Source organism: Delphinapterus leucas, chromosome 9, assembly GCF_059928025.1.
Source record: "Delphinapterus leucas isolate spDelLeu-1000000601 "Yukka" chromosome 9, BTC_Dleu_Yukka2, whole genome shotgun sequence".
NCBI classification, from domain to species: domain Eukaryota; kingdom Metazoa; phylum Chordata; class Mammalia; order Artiodactyla; family Monodontidae; genus Delphinapterus; species Delphinapterus leucas.
This window is the reverse complement of record NC_143137.1, coordinates 96,732,471-96,753,638: the sequence shown is the minus strand read 5'-3', so window position 1 is coordinate 96,753,638 and position 21,168 is coordinate 96,732,471. Positions and strand designations below refer to the sequence as shown.

General features: G+C 49.0%; 1 protein-coding gene across 6 annotated transcripts in view; it reads right to left on the bottom strand.

Moving 5' to 3' along the window:
- Nucleotides 1–358: 358 nt before the first annotated feature.
- Nucleotides 359–21,168, bottom strand: part of OGDH (oxoglutarate dehydrogenase) — a 76,674-nt gene continuing 55,864 nt past the window's right edge. For all 6 annotated transcript variants that reach the window (XM_022593100.2, XM_089917860.1, XM_089917859.1 and 3 more), the window contains exons 11-23: nucleotides 15,220–15,399; nucleotides 14,727–14,879; nucleotides 13,927–14,029; nucleotides 13,624–13,752; nucleotides 13,127–13,277; nucleotides 12,759–12,886; nucleotides 12,412–12,590; nucleotides 11,867–11,938; nucleotides 11,152–11,280; nucleotides 10,496–10,568; nucleotides 1,887–2,050; nucleotides 1,539–1,693; nucleotides 359–1,441 (exon numbers count right to left, since the gene is read on the bottom strand). In XM_022593100.2, the coding sequence (XP_022448808.1) occupies nucleotides 1,321–1,441; nucleotides 1,539–1,693; nucleotides 1,887–2,050; nucleotides 10,496–10,568; nucleotides 11,152–11,280; nucleotides 11,867–11,938; nucleotides 12,412–12,590; nucleotides 12,759–12,886; nucleotides 13,127–13,277; nucleotides 13,624–13,752; nucleotides 13,927–14,029; nucleotides 14,727–14,879; nucleotides 15,220–15,399 (1,737 nt within the window). In that variant the 3' untranslated portion in view covers nucleotides 359–1,320. The remainder of the gene's footprint in view (nucleotides 1,442–1,538; nucleotides 1,694–1,886; nucleotides 2,051–10,495; nucleotides 10,569–11,151; nucleotides 11,281–11,866; nucleotides 11,939–12,411; nucleotides 12,591–12,758; nucleotides 12,887–13,126; nucleotides 13,278–13,623; nucleotides 13,753–13,926; nucleotides 14,030–14,726; nucleotides 14,880–15,219; nucleotides 15,400–21,168) is intronic.

The following is a 21,168-nucleotide window of genomic DNA, read 5'->3' as shown; positions in this document are numbered from 1 at the left end:
AGAGGGGACACGGCCTCAAAAGGGCTCCGCTGGCACGGCCCGCTCCCCTCCAGAGGTCCAATGAGCTGCTTGGGCTCCTGGAGGCTGCTAGCAACGTCCCAGGGCGAGCCCACCACGCACGCTGGCTGAAGCACAGACTGCAGAGTACTTTTTTAGGTGGAGTGTTGGGGGAGCTGGGAGCAGGGGACACTCAGAAACCATGGTGTGTCCAACACAGTCTGCAACAATGATGACGGCGAGGCCAGGCGCCACCCCTGTGCTGCCCCACGGGCACGCAGGCCCTGCAGCGAGAAGGGGCTGCTTACCAGGCAGGGCGGAGACGCCTAGGGCGGAGCAGAAAGAATGACACCACACGGGCCCAAGGATAACTTAGTTTATGGGTCAAGCCAAATGCAATGCAAAGTTGTTTTCGTTATTTTTTTTTTTAACCAAAATAAATAAATCAGATCTGTCCCTGTGACAGGTCAGGGGAGCTGGCCCCTGGCCTAGTGCTGCCCCTCACTCCTGGCCCTCCTCTCCCCTTCGGACCAGCTTTGGCACAGCAGAGAGAAGGATGCTTCGGAGTCTCCATCATGTAGAAGGAAAGAGGAAAGGAGGTGGAACTGGAGGTTAAGGGAGGGCAGGACCCAGATGAGCAGCCTGCGCCTCGGCCCGAGAGCCCCGAGTGGCGCTTCCCGCCACGCACACCCCACGGGCCCGGGTGCCACCCAGCTCCAGGCGGGTGGAGTGTGCACGGCCCCTGTGCACGGCCCGGGACCCTCTCGAGGGGAGGAAGTGGACGCTGAGGAGAGCGGACCCGCCCTTTCTGTGCAGGTCAGTCTCGGGCCGTCTCCCACCAGCCAGCCCGCGGCAGTGCCCTCTGCTCACTGCACGGCGAGGGTCCTGACAGAGCCCTCCCACCCCACAAAGCCTCTGACCGTGGTGGCTCCTCCGAGGGGTCTGGGGCTCAGCCTGAGGAGAGGAAGCCACCCTGCTGGGTGACAGGGACCGCCAGCACAAGGGTGTGCCACATGAGGCGGGCCCTGGGGGTGATCCGGGGGTGAGGGCAGATGTGACCCTCCCAGGACTCCTGCAGGGGCTGCCTCTCCACCCCCCCGCTCTCCACTGCCTCCATGAAGGCTGCTCAGCTGGACAGAAGTCACAGAGCCTGGGGAGCACCTGGCCTGGGGGCAGCCGAGCACGTGGGGGAGCAGCTTAATTCCTAAGTGAGCGAGGAGGGGGCGTGTGTGGTACAGGGACGGGCAGAGGCGCGGGCAGCGCGGAGCACTATTCTGTAGTGGAGAAGCAAGGGGCGGTCGTGAGGCGGAGCCCAGGCAGCATCTACGAGAACTTCTTGAAGGCGTCCAGGTCGAAGGCCGTGTCCAGGAGGCGCTGCAGCTCCGTGAGGTGGGTCTTCTTGTTGCCGGTGGCTGGAGCCGCTGCTGGGTCCCGGCCGGCGTACCTGAGGGGAGCGACAGTGCGCGGTGATGGCGAAGGCCCCCGAGGGGCGCGGGCCCCCTTGCCCTCCCCGGGCCCCAGCCGACTGCCCGCGACCTTACCACACAGGCTTGGCGCGGTTGATGGTGGTCCGCAGCCTGGGCTTCACGTAGTCGTAGTAGCCTTGGTTCTTGTGCTCCTCCTGGCACCAGGCCAGCTCGGCGCTGGGGTACTTCTGCACCTCCTGCAGGAGGAGGTCGAAGGGGAAGGGCGACAGCTGGGGAGAGAGAGAGGAGCTCCTGTCAGGAGAAGGTGCTCAGAGTACCAGGCGAGGCTGGTGTCCTAGAGGAGCTGGCGTCCCAGGTGAGGAGCTCAGTGACCCCTAAAGGATGTTCTGGAAACTCTGGGAGAGCTCTGGGGTCCAGACACCCAGAGGAGGAACGCCAGGACTGGGCACCACCTGCCCTCACCTGCTCGATCCTCGTGATGGCCACTTGCTCTGCCATATCCCGTGCTTTGCGCTCTCGGGTAAGATCATAGTACACTTTGCCGGTACAGAAGAGAAGTCTCTTGACGTTTTCTGGGTTTTGGGCTGCAGGGCCATCTTCTGGGATCACCCGCTGGAAGTGGGTACCTACAAGAGAATCCCCACAGCTGGGGGTCTGCTCAGGACTTGGCTGAGGGTGTCCAGGGCCCTCCCTCCACGAGGTGGGGCTGTGCCACAACTGACACCAGAACATTTAGTTTCTGAGGGTTGGGCTCTCCCCCGCTCGCCAGCCTGTGACGCCCTTGCATTAATCCACACTGAGAGAGCCTAACAGGCACAGGGGGCAAGGCCAGCCTTGAGGAGCAAGGGACATCAGTTCATTCTTCAGAACGACCTATCTCAGACTTCAGGGACAACTAGGTCTAGAAGACCATCCCATGACCACTCTGCTCAGACTCCTCATGAGTTTACAAATACTAAAACTTGCCACACTGGAAACTAGAGCAAATACTCAGATGCTCACGGCCGGGACCATTCCCCTGCGAACAAGGCCAACTTCAGGAAGCTGCATTCAAAATGAGGGGTTCCCTTAATGACACATAAGCAACACACAACATGCTCACATTCACGTACACACGCAAATGCTAGGATTAGAAGGAAACTACCTTCACATGAGAAAGGCCAGATATGAGAGACCCACCGTGAACATCATACTCAATGGTGAAAGACTCAAAGCATTTTCCTAAGACACAAACAAGGCAAGGATGTCCGTTCTCACCACTTCTATTCAGCATAGCACTGGAATTTCTAGCCAGAGCAATTAGGGAAAAAAAAAAAAAAAAAAGAACTAAGAAGTATCTAAATTGGAAAGGAACAAATAAAATTATCTGTTTGTTTTACATGTAGAAAACCCTAAAGATTCCACATACAAAAAAACCCTGTTAGAACTAATAAATGAATTCAGCAAAGTTACAGGATAGAAAATCAACACTCAGAATTCAGTTGTATTTCTATGAACAATCTGAAAGTTAAGAAAAAAAAATCCCATTCAAAACAGCATCAAATAAATAAGATTACTTAGGAATAAACTTAACCAAGAAAATGAAAGACTTGTACACTGAAAACTATAGAACATTACTGAGAGAAATTAAAGAAGTTACCAATAAATGGAAAGTCATCCATGTTCATGGATTGGGAGACTTAATATTGCCATGATGTTAATATTATCAAAGCAATCTACAGATTCAACGCAATCCTTATCAAAATCCCAATGACAGGGACTTCCCTGGTGGTGCAGTGGTTAAGAATCCGCCTGCCAATGCAGGGGACGTGGGTTCGAGCCCTGGTCTGGGAAGATCCCACATGCTGTGGAGCAACTAAGCCCGTGAGCCACAACTACTGAGCCTGCGCTCTAGAGCCCGAGAGCCACAACTACTGAGCCCACGTGCTGCAACTACGGAAGCCCATGCTCTTAGAGCCCGTGCTCCGTAACAAGAGAAGCCACCGCAATAAGAAGCCCGCTCAGCATGACGAAGAGTAGCCCCCGCTCGCCGCAATTAGAGAAAGCCCGTGTGCAGCAACAAAGACCCAACACAGCCTAAATAAATAATACATCTTAAAAAAAAAATCCCAATGACATTTTTTCAGAAATAGAAAAGTCCACCTTAAAATTCACAGACTCCCAAAGGACCCTGAATAGCCAAAACTATCTTGAAAAAAGAAAAACAAAGCTGGAGGACTCATGCTTCCTGATTTCAAAACTTACTATAAAGCTACAAGATCAAAGTGGTACTGGCATAAAGACATATATAGACCAATGGAAGACAACAGAGAGACCAGAAATGAACCTTCACGTATATGGTCAAATGATTTTGACAAGGGAACCAAGACTATTCAATGGGGAAAGGAGAGTCTCTTCAACAAATGGTGCTGGGAAAACTGGATATCCACATGCAAATGAAGCTGTACCCTTACACCATACAGACACACTAACTCAAAATGGATTAAAGACTAAACACAAGACTGAAATTATAAAACTTAGAAGAAAACATGCGGAGATTGGTTCAAGATGGCGGAGTAGAAGGACGTGCGCTCACTCCCTCTTGTGAGCGCACCAGAATCACAACTAACTGCTGAACAGTCATCGACAGGAAGACACTGGAACTCACCAAAAAAGACACCCCACATCCAAAGACAAAGGAGAAGCCGCAATGAGATGGTAGGAGGGGTGCAATCACAGTAAAATCAAATCCCACAACCGCTGGGTAGGTGACTCACAAACTGGAGAACAATTATACCACAGAAGTCCATCCACTGGAGTGAAGGTTCTGAGACCCACATCAGGCTTCCCAACCTGGGGGTCCGGCAACGGGAGGAGGAATTCCTAGAGAATCAGACTTTGAAGGCTAGTGGGATTTGACTGCAGGACTTCGACAGGACTGGGGGAAACAGAGACTCCACTCTTGGAGGGCACACACAAAGTAGTGTGCGCATCGGGACCCAGGGGAAGGAGCAGTGACCCCACAGGAGACTGAACCAGACCTACCTGCTACTGTTGGAGGGTCTCCTGCAGAGGCAGGGTGTGGCTGTGGCTCACCGTGGGGACAAAGAAACTGGCAGAAGAAGTTCTGGGAAGTACTCCTTGGTGCCATTAGCCCCACCAAAGGGCCAGTAGGCTCCAGTGCTGGGTCACCTCAGGCCAAACAACCAACAGGGAGGGAACCCAGCCCCACCCATCAGCAGAGAAGCAGATTAAAGTTTCACTGAGTCTTCCCACCAGAGCAACACCCAGCTCTACCCACCACCAGTCCCTCCCATCAGGAGACTTGCACAAGCCTCTTAAGCAGCCTCATCCAGCAGAGGGCAGACAGCAGAAGCAAGAACAACTACAATCCTGCAGCCTGTGGAAGGAAAACCACATTCACAGAAAGACAGGCAAAATGAAAAGGCAGAGGGCTATGTACCAGATGAAGAAACAAGATAAAACCCAAGAAAAACAAATAAATGAACTGGAGATAGGCAACCTTGCAGAAAAAGAATTCAGAGTAATGATAGTGAAGATGATCCAGGACCTTGGAAAAAGAATGCAGGCAAAGATCGAGAAGATACAAGAAATGTTTACCAAAGAACTGGAAGAATTAAAGAACAAACAAACAGAGATGAACAATACAATAACTGAAATGAAAACTACACTAGAAGGAAACAATAGCAGAATGACTGAGGCAGAAGAATGGATAAGTGACTTGGAAGACAGAATGGTGGAATTCACTGCCGTGGAACAGAATAAAGAAAAAAGAATGAAAAGAAATGAAGACAGCCTAAGAGACCTCTGGGACAACATTAAACCCACCAACATTCACATTACAGGGCCCTCAGAAGGAGAAGAGAGAGAGGAAGTACTGAGAAAATATTTGAAGAGATTATAGTCGAAAACTTCCCTAACATGGGAACAGAAATAGCCACCCAAGTCCAAGAAGCACAGAGAGGCCCAGGCAGGATAAACCCAAGGACAAACACGTCGAGACACATAGTAATCAAAAATTAAAGACAAAGAAAAATTATTGAAAGCAACAAGGGAAAACGACAAAAAACATACAAGGGAACTCCCATAAGTTTAACAGCTGATTTCTCAGCAGAAACTCTACAAGCCAGAAGGGAGTGGCATGATATATTTAAAGCGATGAAGGGGAAGAACTTACAACCAAGATTACTCTACCCGGCAAGGATCTCATTCAGATTCGATGGAGAAATCAAAAGCTTTACAGACAAGCAAAAGCTGTGAGAATTCAGCACCAACAAACCAGCTCTACAACAAATGCTAAAGGAACTTCTCTGAGTGGGAAACACAAGAGAAGAAAAGGACCTACAAAAATAAACCCATAACAAGAAAATGGTAATAGGAACATACATATCGATAATTACCTTACACATGAATGGATTAAATACTCCAACCAAAAGACACAGGCTTTTAGACATATGCTATGTAAAAGAGACCCACTTCAGACCTAGGAACACATACAGACTGAACGTGAGGGGATGGAAAAAGATATTCCATGCAAAGGTAAATCAAAGACAGAGTAGTAATACTCATATCAGATAAAATAGACTTTAAAATAAAGAATGTTACAAGAGACAACGAAGGACACTACATAATGATCAAGGGATCAGTTCAAGAAGAAGATACAACAATTATAAATATATATGCACCCAACATAGGAGCACCTCAATACATAAGGCAACTGCTAACAGCTATAAAAGAGGAAACAGACTGTAACACAATAATAGTGGGGGACTTTAACACCTCAGTTACGCCAATGGAAAGATCATCCAGACAGAAAATTAATAAGGAAACACAAGCTTTAAATGACACAGTAGACCAGATAGACTTAATTGATATTTATAGGACATTCCATCCAAAAACAGCAGATTACACTTTGTTCTCAAGTGCACATGGAACATTCTCCAGGACAGATCACATCTTGGGTCACAAATCAAGCCTCAGTAAATTTAGGAAAACTGAAATCATATCAAGCATCTTTTCCAGCCACAATGCTATGAGGTTAGAAATCAATTACAGGGAAAAAAATGTAAAAACACGAACACATGGAGGCTAAACAATACATTATTAAATAACCAAGAGATCACTGAAGAAATCAAAGAGGAAATCAAAAAATACCTAGAGACAAATTACAATGAAAACATGACGATCCAAAACCTATGGGATGCAGCAAAAGCAGTTCTGAGAGGAACGTTTATAGCTATACAAGCCTACCTCAAGAAACAAGAAAAACCTCAAATAAACAATCTAACCTTACACCTAAAGGAACTAGAGAAAGAAGAACAAACAAAACCCAAAGTTAGTAGAAGAAAAGAAATCATAAAGATCAGAGCAGAAATAAATGAAATAGAAACAAAGAAAACAATAGCAATGATCAATAAAACTAAAAACTGGTTCTCTGAGAAGATAAACAAAATTGATAAACCATTAGCCAGACTCATCAAGAAAAAGAGGGGGAGGACTCAAATCAATGAAATTAGAAATGAAAAAGGAGAATTTACAACGGACACCACAAAAATACAAAGCATCCTAAGAGACTACTACAAGCAACTCTATGCCAATAAAATGGACAACCAGGAAGAAATGGACAAACTCTTAGAAAGGTATAACCTTCCAAGACTGAACCAGGAAGAAACAGAAAATATGAACAGACCAATCACAAGTAATGAAATTGAAACCTTGATTGAAAATCTTCCAACAAACAAAAGTCCAGGACCAGATGGCTTCACAGGTGAATTCTATCAAACACTTAGAGTAGAGCTAACACCTATCCTTCTCAAACTCTTCCAAAAAATTGCAGAGGAAGGAACACTCCCAAACTCATTCTGTGAGGCCACCATCACCCTGATACCAAAATGAGACAAATGTACTACAAAAAAAGAAAATTTCAGACCAATATCACTGATGAATATAGATGCAAAAATCCTCAACAAAATACTAGCAAACAGAATCCACCAACACATTAAAAGGATCATATACCATGATCAAGTGGGATTTATCCCAGGGATGCAAGGATTCTTCAATATACGCAAATCAATCAATGTGATACACCATATTAACAAATTGAAGAATAAAAACCATATGATCATCTCAATAGATGCAGAAAAAAGCTTCTGACAAAATTCAACACCCACTTATGATAAAAACTCTCCAGAAAGTGGGCATAGAGGGAACCTACCTCAACATAATAAAGACCATATACGACAAACCCACAGCTAACATCATTCTCAATGGTGAAAAACTGAAAGCATTTCCTCTAAGATCAGGAACAAGACAAGGTTGCCCACTCTCGCCACTACTATTCAACATGGTTTTGGAAGTCCTAGCCACGGCAATCAGAGAAAAAAGAGAAATAAAAGGAATACAAATTGGAAAAGAAGAAGTAAAACTGTCACTGTTTGCAGATGACATGATACTATACATAGAGAATCCTAAAGATGCCACCAGAAAACTACTAGAGCTAATCAATGAATTTGGTAAAGTTGCAGGATACAAAATTAATGCACAGAAATCTCTTGCATTCCTATACACTAACAATGAAAGATCAGAAAGAGACATTAAGGAAACAATCCCATTCACCATTGCAACAAAAATAATAAAATACCTAGGAATAAACCTACCTAAGGAGGCAAAAGACCTGTACTCAGAAACCTATAAGACACTGATGAAAGAAATCAAAGAGGACACAAAAAGATGGAGAGATATATACCATGTTCTTGGATTGGAAGAATCAATATTGTGAAAATGTCCATACTACCCAAAGCAATCTACAGATTCAATGCAATCCCTATCAAATTACCAACGGCATGTTTTACAGAACTAGAAAACATGAGGCAAAAGCTTCATGACATTGGGACTTCCCTGGTGGCACAGCGGTTAAGAATCCGCCTGCCAATGCAGGTGACAGGGGTTCGATCCCTGGTCTGGAAGATCCCACATGCAGCGGACCAACTAAGCCCATGTGCCACAACTACTGAGCCTGCGCTCTAGAGCTCGTGCGCTACAACTATTAAGCCCACGCGCCACAACTACTGAAGCCCATGTACCTAGAGCCTGTGCTCCACAACAAGAGAAGCCACCACAATGAGAAGCCGGCGCACCACAATGAAGAGTAGCCCCCGCTCGCTGCAACTAGAGAAAGCCTGCGTGCAGCGACGAAGACCCAATGCAGCCAAAAATAAATAAATTTATTTAAAAAGAAAAGCTTCATGACATTGAATTTGGCAGTGATTTCTTAGATGTGACTCCAAAGGCACAGACAACAACAAAAAGAAGAGAAAAAGTGGACTTCATGAAAATTTAAAAATTTTGTGCATCCAAAGACAACACACAGGGACTTCCCTGGTGGTCCAGTGGTTAAGACTCCGCAATCCCAATGCATGGGGCACGGGTTTGATCCCTGGTTGGGGAACCAGGATTCCACATGCCGTGTGGTGCAGCAAATAAACAAACAAACAAATGAACACACAAACAGGCCTGGAAAAAAGAAGACTACACACAGATGGAAGAAAATAGTTGCAAGTCACATATCTGATAAGGCATCAATATCCAGTAAACAGAGAGAAATCTTACAACCCAACAACAAAACAAACAACCCAATTAAAAAATGGGCAAGGACTTGATTAAACATTTTTCCAAAGATAACATACAGATGGCCAATAAGCACATGAAAAGACGCTCAACATCACTGATCATTAGGTTAACAAAAGTCAAAACTGCGATGAGATACTACTTCATGGTCACTAGGGTGGCTATTATGAAACAAAAACAAAAACCAAGAAAACAAAAACAGAAAACAGTAGTGTTGGCAAGAATGTAGAGAAACTGGAATCCTCCTGTATTGCTGTGAACCAGTATGGAAAATGGTATGGTATGCCTGAAAAATTACCATATGACCCAGCAATCTGCTTCTTGGTATATACCCAAAGGAATTGAAAGCAGGGTCCTGCAGAGAGATTTGTACACCCATGTTCATAGGTGTACTAATAATTTTAGCCATTATCCCCAATGGCTAAAATGTGGAGGTAACCCAAGTGTCCACTGACAGATGAATAGATAAGCAAAAAGTGGTATAAAAATACAACAGAACATTATTCAGCCTTAGAAACGAAGGAAATTCTGACACCTGCTACAACATGGATGAACCTTGAGGATACTGTGCTGAGTGAAATAAGCCCGTCACATAAAGACACATACTGTATGAGCCCCCTCACATGCAGCTCCTAGAACAGCCAAACCCACAGAGACAGAAAGCAGAACGGTGGGTGCCAGGGGCTGGGGAAGGAGTGGTGATGGGGGAGTTCTTCAATGGGTGCAGAGTTTCAGTTTGGGAAGATGAAAAAAGTTCTGGAGATGGACGGGGTTGATGGTTGCACAATGACGTGAATGTGTTTATTAATGCCACTGAACTGTACACTTAAAAATGGCTAAGATGGTAAATTTTATATTATGTATATTTCACCATAATAAAAAAAAAAAAAAGGGAAAAAAAACAAAGAAGGGGTTTACCTTGACCGAAGATTAAAGGGGGCTCCATGGCTGGGAGCAAGTGGGCTCCCCTGGCCCTGTAAGCCCGGGGTTGTGTGGGGCCACTGTGTGCTGTCAGCCACCTGATGTCTGCTGTCTGGGGGGAAATCTCAGTGCTGTGGGCCTCACCTCACACCACTGAGCTGCCATGTTACGTGGCAGCCCCTACCCACCGGTGCTTCTCCTCTGTCCCTGGCGGTGAGCTGCCATCAGCCCCCCAGGAGCAGTGCCCAGGCAGCAGCGTGAACTCTAACCTCAGGCTCACTTCACTGCCTCTGAAAGAGTCCTGCGGGGGTGCACCCAGGCAGGGGTCACAGACCCCACTGGGACGCGAGACATGCTGTTTGACCAATTTGCACATGAGCTCTGACATCCAGGCTGTCGTGTTCAGTGGTCTTTACCCAACAACCAAAAAATGTGGCAAGGACCAGAGTGAGACTGACAAGGATAAGCCCCCCACAGAGTAGCAGTGAAGACCCACTCCAAATGCCCACCCCCCTCAAGCCTACCTGGAAGCATCTCATCAAAGCTGGATCTGGCCTCAGGGTGCCGCAGCAGGGACTTGGGGGTGAAGATGATTAACTGAAACACAGAAGCACAGGCTCAGGTTCTAAGGATTCCAGAAGGAGGGCCGACAGCAAGGGGCTGCCCAGGCCTCGCCTTCAGAACAGGCATCTAATGCTGCCCTCCCAGCTCTACGGTCAGGTCAGCGGGATCCGCAGGGTAGAGGTGAAGAGAAGGAAAACAGAACGATGCGGTTTCCCCTTGTCCCCTCTCCTCCGCCCTGAGACACTGGGCATCCACTCCTCCAGGGTCTGTCCCAGCCTGCTCGGAGCCCTGGGTGCCCCCTACCCTATACCTGGGGAAGACCCCTGAGCCTTTCCTGACGTCCTTGCCTGTGGCCAGGGCTGTCCTGTCCCATGGGCCTGCCTGGCCCTGCACTGTGGCCGGCAGCAGCAGGGGGCATTCTCCCCTTGGACCCTCCACTCACACTCCTACTCACCCTTCCACACCTCACCAAGGAGACTGCTTCCTGGGGGCTCAGCTCTCCTCCAAGCTCAACGCACCATCTACGACCACCCGCCCACAAGTCCATCCTCCCATTGGGCTGGGGCCCTGGAGTTCTCAGGCCAGGCCTCTCTGAGCTGGGACACCCCCAACTGACCGGCTTCCGGAAGGGCAGGAGAATCTGGCGACGCAGCACATGGAAGAAGTTGCCAGGGGTGGAGCAGTTGACGACAACCCAGTTGCAATCGTACAGCTGATTTATGTCGAAGTTGGCTTCCTTAAGGTCCTGGAGCAAGGAGGGAAAGGGCCAGAGGCCAGGCGGCACTGAGCACCCCGTCGCAGGGGGCATCAAGGCAGAGGGCCTCACGGCCGCAGCCTTAGGGTGCCACAGCTCCTCCAGAGATGCACACACAGGGGGCACTGACGAGAGCTCAGCCAGCCAGCCCCACGCTCTGAATGGGATTCTCAGTCCCATGTAATCCCTATTTCTCTGAAAACTACTGCCTGGTCTGGGACAGACACAGGTTCTACCTAAAACCAATTCTGATGTTCCTTAGAAACAGAACCCCCCAAATTTCCTTTTAGCTCTTAAAATTTCACTAGAATCACCCCAGAGTTCTTTCCTCTAAACTGTTTGCCTGAATCAAAATACAGGCAGTATCACTCCTAGAAGCTTCTGCTGTAGCTTTCAGCGCCTCTGCTTTCTACAGCAGCAGGGACGACAGGAGGCAGCCCGGCACTGTCTTCTGTGCTCTAAGAAGGCCTCTCACTTTGTGGAGACCAGCAGGCTCGGGGCCCACCTGCGTCTCCCGAGAGGCACAGAGCAGTCGTGCCTTCAGAGTTGCCCACAGACGCCCAGGTGCGCCACTCACCGGCAGGACGTCTGGGTCGTCATTGCACATCTGCAGGAACCGCTCCGGCCTGGCGGAGGAATGCTCCGGACCCTGGAACCAGACACACAAGTTACAGATCAGGAGCTTCCCCCTTGCTGACCGTTGCATTCAGTACATCTCTTCCTTAACCAACTTGCTCATTTTGGTCTGAAAAACACCAAACTGTCTCTTTACTGTTGGCAGTTTAATTCCTTCTCCTCCTGCACATGGAGCGTGGAGGGGGCGTTTCCACATCAGGACAGGGCCCAGCACTCCTGGTTCCTCCTGGATTCCAAACCCGGTTCTTAAGCAAGCCCCCCACAGGGCCTGGCGGAGGAGGAGGGAAGAGAACAGGGAACACCGGAGCCTGGGAGGTCCCCGTCCGCACTGCCACTTCTCATCAGTAACGGAGCAGGAACTGCCTCTTGCCTTCCAAGGGAGGTGGGGAACACCAGCAGAGCCCGTACGGTGCCAATTTCGGGGTCAGGGTCCTAGGCAGGCCCTTCCCACGTTCTAGGTCTGCCGGGAAGGGGCGGGGGCCTCACCATGCCCTCCATGCCGTGGGGCAGCAGCAGCACGATGCCGTTCTGCCGCACCCACTTGGCTTGTCCCGGGCAGATGAACTGGTCGATGATGCACTGGGCCGTGTTGTGGAAGTCACCAAACTGGGCCTCCCAGAGGACCAGGGCGTTAGGACTGGCCATGGCAAAACCCAGCTCAAAGCCTGCAGGGCAGGAGGGAGGGAGAAGACCGGACAGGAGTCAGCTGGTGGGCGGGAAGGGGGCTGCAGGGAGGAGGGGAGAGTGGGGCAGAGGGGAGGAGGGGGAAGGGGTGGCAGGGGAAGCAGCAGGGAGGCGGCAGGGAGGAGGGCCTCGCAGGCTGGGGTGCTCACCCAGGACCCCGTACTCGGACAGCGAGCTGTTGCACACGGTGTAGGGGGCCTGGTTGGGCCAGAGGTGGTTCATGGGGATGCAGGTTCTCTTGTCCACATTCTGGTCGTGCAGCACGTGGTGGCGATGGCTGAGGGAGAACAGCACAGATTAGCGGCAGAAGCCAGCCCCGTGCACCACCGGGGGAGCACAAAGCCCCGTTCTTAACGGAAGCGTCTAATCAGAGCAGGGAAAGGGTGCTTCTGGGTCTGAGCAATGGGATCTAATGATTTTCTCCTGGCAGGGATTTTCTTCTGGGAGAGGAACTCCAGAGCCCTTCCTTTCCATCTCCCATGCTTTGAAGGGCCCACAAGAGCACCGGGACCATTACCTAAAAGTGCCCCGCTCCACGTCCTGGCCGCTCAGCCGGATGTGGATGCCCTCCTTCAGGAGGGAGCCGAAAGCCATGTACTCCGCCAGAGCCCAGTCCACCGTCCTGTTCTTCACCAGCTCCCCACGGGTCTTCAGGATCCGGCTCAGCCCTGCAGAGACAGGGTGCTCACCAGCCGCCCGGCACACCCTCTCGGGACAAGAGCTGAGCTTCCTTCGGCCCCAGCTTTGGGGAGTCCTGACTCACCGGGAGAGTGGGGAAGGGAGCTGAGTGGAGACCAGGCCAGAGCGGCCGTGACATCCCATCCCTTCCTCCACTGCTCCGCCGGCTGAGGACCTCGCCGGGGCAGGGGTGAGGTGAGGCGAGGGCTTCCCTCATCCAGCCACCCCGGCCTTGAACGAAGCAGGGACCTAAGGTGGGCGAGGACTGGTCTCATGCTGGGACACAGTTGGCTGGACTCGGCCCAACACTTCCAAAGGTCCTGGTGGTGCCCTTACCTCCGTGAATGGTGAAGTTCTCCACAGGCACGGAGCTGGCCACGTTCCCAATGTGCGTGAGAATATCCTCCGTCAGGCCCGTGGAGGGGCAGGTCATGCTCCTGGGCTGCCCGTCCAGGGTGAAGAAGCCTAGCAGGGAAGGGGCAAGCTGACGCACAGGTGCCACTCCTCAAGGAGCCGTGGACACGCGAGATGCTGTGCAGCGGTGGCCAGGACCGAGAGCCGAAGTCAGGGGGCCGAGTCCAGGGCCCACAGGGTGTTGTGGAGCGGGGAGGGGGCTCACTGGTGGCGTTCCTCACTCACCAGGCCAGGGGGAGTCCAGCCAGTGCTTGATGTGCAAGATCTTCTCGTCCTTGGACCTGGTGAAGGCCTCCTCACAGATCTTGTCATACTTGGAGATCTCCTCCTGGAGGGTCGGGCCCGACACAGCCGTCAGGGCCGCTCTGCACAGGGCACGCCAGCCACACAGCCAGTGCGCGCCTGCACTTCCTGAGTGCAGAGTCGCTCAGACTCCACTGGCCTCCAGGCCTTCTCCTCCCAACACGCATCACCCCTGAGGTCTGTGGGAAGCTTCCGTTTTATTGTTTTCATTCCCGTAGCTGCTTCTCCACAGTTGCTGGCTGCAGATCCTGCTCTAAGTTGGAGCCCTGTCCCCGCCCACCCTCTCACCATATTCTTTTGGATGAGTTCTCATGGCTCCGAGCACAGCCCCTGAATACGCAGCCCTGCTCCACTTCTCTGTCACCCTGCACGGGCCTTCGCACTCATAACCAGCCAGAACTGACCAGGTCACAGCAGGCCCTTTACAAGCTGGATCCCTCATCAGCCTCTCGCCCTCTCACCCCTGTGCACTGGACTCTGTAAGCCAAGGAGGCCACTGCCTTGTGCCGAAGTGCTCTCAGGTCCCACCTCCCTCACGCAACTCCTCAGTAGCCTGGACTCTCCAAGAAGTTATGCACCGAAATGCTATAGTTGTAAATATTTCACGTGTTCTCACTTGGATCCTAATTACTCTGCGAAAGTGAGCATTTGCCCTGTGGTGGGCCTTCTCTGTCCCTCCCTGGCTCTGGAAAGGCCCACTGGGATCAGAGCCGGGGACGCACCTCATACTCAGGCTGGTTGACCACGCCCTGCGACACCAGCACCTCGGCATACTTCTGCAGCACGGGCTTCTGCTTGCGGATCTGCTTGTACATGAGCGGCTGCGTGAACATGGGCTCGTCCATCTCGTTGTGGCCATTGCGTCGGTAACACACCTGAACACAGCCAGGAGATGCCAGCATCACGGACCACGTTGGCTGGGACCCAGGACCCACGAGGACCTGCCCCCATTTCTCCTATGTGACACCTCAGTTTACCTCTTCTAGAATTAGGGTCCTGTCTCTCACTCCTTCACTCGCTAGAATTGCTTTGACTGTCACATGAGATGAAACGAGAGTGACCTGGGGCTATCTCGGGACAGGATTCCAACTACCTTCTTCCCCAGGTCAGGTCACCCAGGCCAAAGATGCAGGAGCCCTCAGGAGGGGCAGTGAGGTGCCCTGGCTCTAGGGAGCCCTGACCCCTCTCTTCAGGACACGGGCTAAGGTCACTCACCAGGTCCACCACCACGTCCTTGTGGAAGGTGCTCCTCCACTCGGCTGCCACCTTGCACACGTACATGACTGCCTCCGGGTCATCCGCATTCACGTGGAAAATGGGGGCATTCACGACTCGGGCCACATCGGTGGGGTAGGGTGAGGAGCGGGCCATGCGTGGGTCGGTGGTGAAGCCGATCTGCAAGAGACAGATAGCTTGGCCAGGGGGCTTGGGCATGCTGCTGAGCATGGGTGGGGCAGAGGTGGGGCGGGACAGAGCAGGCCCACCCTCCAGGCCAATGGCAGGGTGGAACCAGGACAGGGGGTGGAGCCGAGGGCAGGGCAGGATAAGAGGGCAGGGCAGGAGCAGGAATGTATGTGTCTGAGGGTGAGGGCGGGGCTAACGGCAGGCAGGGTGGAGCCTGAAGGCCACTTGCTGGAGGCCACTTGGCTGCCCTTGGCCTACTCTAAGACAGTTCCCAAAGGCTATTTTTTTTTAATTGTTTTTTTTTTTCCTATTCTGGTAACAAAATTCATACATGTTCAACAGTTTGGAAGACAGTTTAATGAAAAATTAAACAAAGTCACTATATTCTACCAGGTGTAAATATTTTGATGTTTTCCTTTCCAGATGATTTTCTTTGCATGCATACACATGAAATATAAATACAAAATTTCAGATCCTATCATTTCTGTAGTTTTGCACTTTGGTCACTTAACATTGGCATTCTTTTCTTTGAAAAGAAAATTAAAGGCCTCACCACTTAGATGTACTAAAACTTAATCATATATTCGTAATTTTATAACCTGCATTTAACATTTATTTTCATGGGGACTTCCCTGGTGGTCCAGTGGTAAAGAATCCGCCTTCCAGTGCAGGGGATGTAGGTTCGTTCCCTGGTCGGAGAACTAAGATCCCATGTGCTGCGGGGCAACTAAGCCCGCGAGCCACAACTACTGAGCTCGCGCGCCTCAGCGAGAGAGCCTGCGTGCCACAAACTACAGAGCCCACGTGCCACAACTAGAGAGAGAAAACCCACACGCCACAACTAGAGAGGAGCCCGCATGCCACAACAAAAGATCCCGCATGCCACAGCTAAGACCTGACGCAACCAAAAAAATAAAAAGGAAAATAAAGAAAACAAATACCGAAAATTTATTTTTATGGACTACTTCAAACATATAGAAAGTATGATAATACTATAATGATCACCCATGAACTCACAAGCCAAAATGAACAAATCTTAACAGTTTCAGGACTTTTTATACATTTCTGCTACAGCTGGCCCACACACAGAGAGCACGGCCCTGAAAGTGGAGGACATAGTTTCTACGTGTTGCAATATGTATTCCATGTGTCCATAAACAATATATGGTATCTTCTTAGGCTTATTGTTCACTAAAATTGTGATATCATTCAGACTTATGGAAAAGTTGAAAGCATACAGAGAACTCCCACACAGTCTTTACTCAGGTTCACCAACTGTTGCCATTTTGCCCCTTTTCTTATTCATGCTCTTTCCATTACACACGCACGCACACACACACATTTTTCCTAAACCATTTGCAGGTAAGTAGTAGACGTCCCTATTCCCTAAAACATGGACATTTCATTACCAGCCAGAGTGCAGTTCTCGGCCCAAGCAATTCAATATTACAGAATACCGTTATCTGACCCTCAGTAGACACATTCCACCAATTGTCCTAACGATACCCAGTCTTTCTTGCCTCAGTCCCATATCCAATCCAGCACATCACCCTGCATTAGTTGTCACCTCTCTCTAGTCCCCTTTAATCTTGAAGCCTTCTTGCTTTTCTTGGGTTTTCATAGCACTGACATTTTGGAAGAGTATTTCCATGTCTTTTAAACCATAGAGATATACAGTCTATGTACCTTACATATGGTGTCATACTCTATATGCTGTGCAAATCCTTTGCAACTTGCTTTCTGTTCAATATTTATATTCATGGTTCATCCAGGTTGAAACATGTACCTCTACTTCCTGTAGTAGAGCTTAGTGAAATCTAAGTACTGAATAGTATATACCACAGTTCATTTATCCATTCTCCTGTTGTTGGACATTTAGTTGTTTCCAACTTGTGGTTAATACACTGTTACTGTACACATTCTTACGGAGGTTTTCTCCAGCAAGCACTGAGTTTCTCTGCAGTACTCCTAAGAAGGGAAAACTAAGCCACAGGGTCAGAACATTGCACCTAAATACCATCGAGTGCTCTCCAAAGTGGTTGTACCACTCACCCTCCTACTAGCAGCATGAGTAACCTGCATTTACACTCACCATGTTGTGACCGCTTCCCCAGGATATTAAATATTTTAATGATTATATAATACTGCTTCCTACGGCTTTGCCAAAATTTATACAAAGACTCTTTGGTTTTTATAAACATTCTTTTTTTTTTTTAACTTTTCCCTGAAAAATCTTTTCTTAAAAAAATAAATTTATTTATTTATTTTTGGCTGCATCGGGTCTTCGTTGCTGTGCATGGGCTTCCTTTAGTTGCGTCAAGCAGGCGCTACTCTTCGTTGCACTGCACGGGCTTCTCATTGTGGCGGCTTCTCTTGTTGCAGAGCATGGGCTCTAGGTGCACGGGCTTCAGTAGTTGTGGCCCGTGGGCTCTAGAGCGCAGGCTCAGTAGTTGTGGCGCACGGGCTTAGTTGCTCCGTGGCATGTGGGATCTTCCCTGACCAGGGCTCGAACCCACATCCCTGCATTGGCAGGCAGATTCTTAACTACTGCGCCACCAGGAAAGCCCGATAAACATTTTTTTTTAGTAAGTTTTTAAAATTTATTTTATTTTTATTTTTGGCCGCTTTGGGTATTCGTTGCTGCGTCCCGGCTTTCTTTAGTTGTGGTGAGTGGGGGCCACTCTTCATTGTGGTGCGTAGGCTTTTTATTGCGGTGGCTTCTCTTGCCGTGGAGCACAGGCTCTAGGCACACGGGCTTTGGTAGTTGTGGCACACGGGCTCAGTAGTTGTGGCTCGCGGGCTCTAGAGCGCAGGCTCAGCAGTTGTTGCACACAGGCTTAGTTACTCCGCAGCATGTGGGAATCTTCCCGGACCAGGGCTTGAACCCATGTCCCCTGCATTGGCAGGCGGATTCTTAACCACTGCACCACCAGGGAAGCCCCCCCCACCCCGCCCATAAACATTCTTATACAAAAGCATTTAGCAACTGATGGCTTCCTTAGAAGAAACATTCAGAATAGGAAATCCTACGTGTGTCCTTAGAGAAACAAGAGCCTCAGCAAAGCACGTCTTTCCTTTCCTGCTACAGATCTTACTGGCCGCATGTCATGATTGATGTTATCAAAAACAGTAAAAAGATTTAAGAAAACATTAGCAAAACTGTAGTTCTTACAGAAGTCTGAGAATTCTTTCCTTCTTTCTTTATGATGAATTGCTCTTACATAAACTCCTTTATTACACTGACTAAAGAAAAGATTAGAAATAGTCACAAACTGATGAGAACATTGAAAAAAGATGTACCAGGGAGAATTCTGATGAGCACTTACAGAGAACCTTGATCAATCCCATGGTCCATCTGGGTCTGGGTCTCCCCATAGGGAAATGAGGGTAGGGACCAGGTAAGACAGTGATCATAATATGAACCTTACAGCTAGAACACCACAGAAAGTGAACTGCTTCGAAGTTTTGAGACCTCAGTCCCCCAGCTGCCCTCCCCAATATCCACCACTGTTACCGACTTCATTTTTCTTATTTTAGTTTTTAAAAATATGTATTTATTTATTTGGCTGTGCCGGGTCTTAGTTGTGGCATGCAGGATCTAGTTCCCTGACTAGGGATTGAACCCAGGCCTCCTGCACTGGGAGCTCGGAGTCTTAATCACTGGACCATCAAGGAAGTCCCTGACTTCTTCATCTTTAAACACGTATGGTGGGTGTACGCATACCCACCCACTCACACACACACACAGAGATGCAGCTATACTCCACGTTCTGCTCTGCACTTCTTTTCCCCACTTAACGTACCTTATAGTTCATTTCAACAGTATATATAGATCCTACTCTCTCAAATGGTTTTATTACACTGCAGTTGCAGTTAACTTACATTAGTGCTTATTTATGGGCCAGGCACTATTCTGAGCACTTTATGTATATTAATTTATATGTATTAATTCGTTTAAGCCTTGTAACACACGGATGGATACATCATAAACTACTTAACCAGCTCCCTACTGATGTAGTGGTAGAAATTCTGGTTTCTAGTCTTGCTGCAGCAGTCATAGCTTCCCCACAATGCCCCTCCATATTATTTACTTATTTCAGTTTTGTACATTTATTTTTTCTTCCAGTTTTATTAAGGTATTAACTGTGCAGCAGTGACATATATATTATGTACATATAATATATATATATATATATATATTTTGGGCCACACTGTGTGTCTTGCAGGATCTTAGTTCCCTGACCAGGGATCAAACCCTGGCCCTGGCAGTGAAAGCACCGAGTCCTAACCACTGGACAGCCTGGGAATTCCCCAAGTGATATCTTTAAAGAAGACATTTGGGAGAGAGTGTAGTAGTAGGAAAACCCCACAAAGTGGAACTGCTGGGTTTGAGAGCCAGAGGGGACGCGAGAGGCAAATGGTCTATCCTGGTTGGAGCCCTGTTTCCTTCAACCCTGCAGCTCTGTCCCTGGCTGTCCCCATCCACGCCACTACCCCTGCTCCCACATGTGCTGGGCGCTCTGCAGCTTTCAGGGCTACCGCGTCAACCTGCCAATGCAGCTGGGTGGGCCTGAAGGCCCCAGATTTGGCTAACTAAGGCCCTCACCCAACCCGGACTCTGCACCTTCTTCCCTGTCCCGTTTTCAGTGTCTTCCCCACCCTATTAAATTTTATCCGGTGCAAAAAAAAAAAAAAGGAACAGGGGGCTTCCCTGGCAGCGCAGTGGTTGAGAGTTTGCCTGCCGATGCAGGGGGACATGGGACATGGGTTCGTGCCCCGGTCTGGGAAGATCCCACATGACGCAGATGGCTGGGCCCATGAGCCATGGCTGCTGAGCCTGCGTGTCTGGAGCCTGTGCTCTGTAACGGGAGAGGTCACAGCAGTGAGAGGCCTGCGTACCGCAAAAAAAAAAAAAAAAAAAGGAACAGGCCTGATTGTTGGAAGTTCTTTTCATTCAGCTGAAATCTGCTGCTTCCTGGCAATTGCTATGCATTGGTGCTGACTCTGCCCATTATATTCCTTGCTTTGTGAAGCATTCATTTGTTTGAAAACAGCTCTTATGCTTCTAGGAGTCTTCCATCTTCTGGGCTACATGGTCACGGCTTCCTTTTAGGGTAATTTTCCAGACACTATGCCATCCTAAGACTCTCTCCTCTGGACACAGTCTCACTTAAGTTCAACCAAAATGCTTGACCTTCTGTCATAAGAAGTTTGACAAACCAAAGGCTTACCTGTACTGTATTTGTGTAATGTGATTCTTTTTTTTTTTTTTTTTTGTGGTATGTCGGCCTCTCACTGTTGTGGCCTCTCCCGTTGCAGAGTACAGGCTCCAGACACGCAGGCTCAGTGGCCATGGCTCACGGGCCCAGCCGCTCCCCGGCATGTGGGATCTTTCCGGACCGGGGCACGAACCCGTGTCCCCTGCATCGGCAGGCGGACTCTCAACCACTGCGCCACCAGGGAAGCCCATGTAACGTGATTCTTAAATTGAAATACTGTTAAATGTTTATATTGCCAAGACGGAAGGTTTCAAGTCAATGAATAAGAAATAAGAAACTAGAAAGAGAAGACTAAATTAAACCCAAAGCAAGTAGGAAAGAAATTACAAAGAGCAGAAACCAATGAAATAGAAAACAGGAAAACAACAGAGAAAATGCAATGAAACCAAAGCTGTTCCTTTGAAACCAACAACAAATCTATATAACCGAGAAAAAGAGAAAACACACAAATTACCAATATTAGGAATGAAAGAAGGGATAA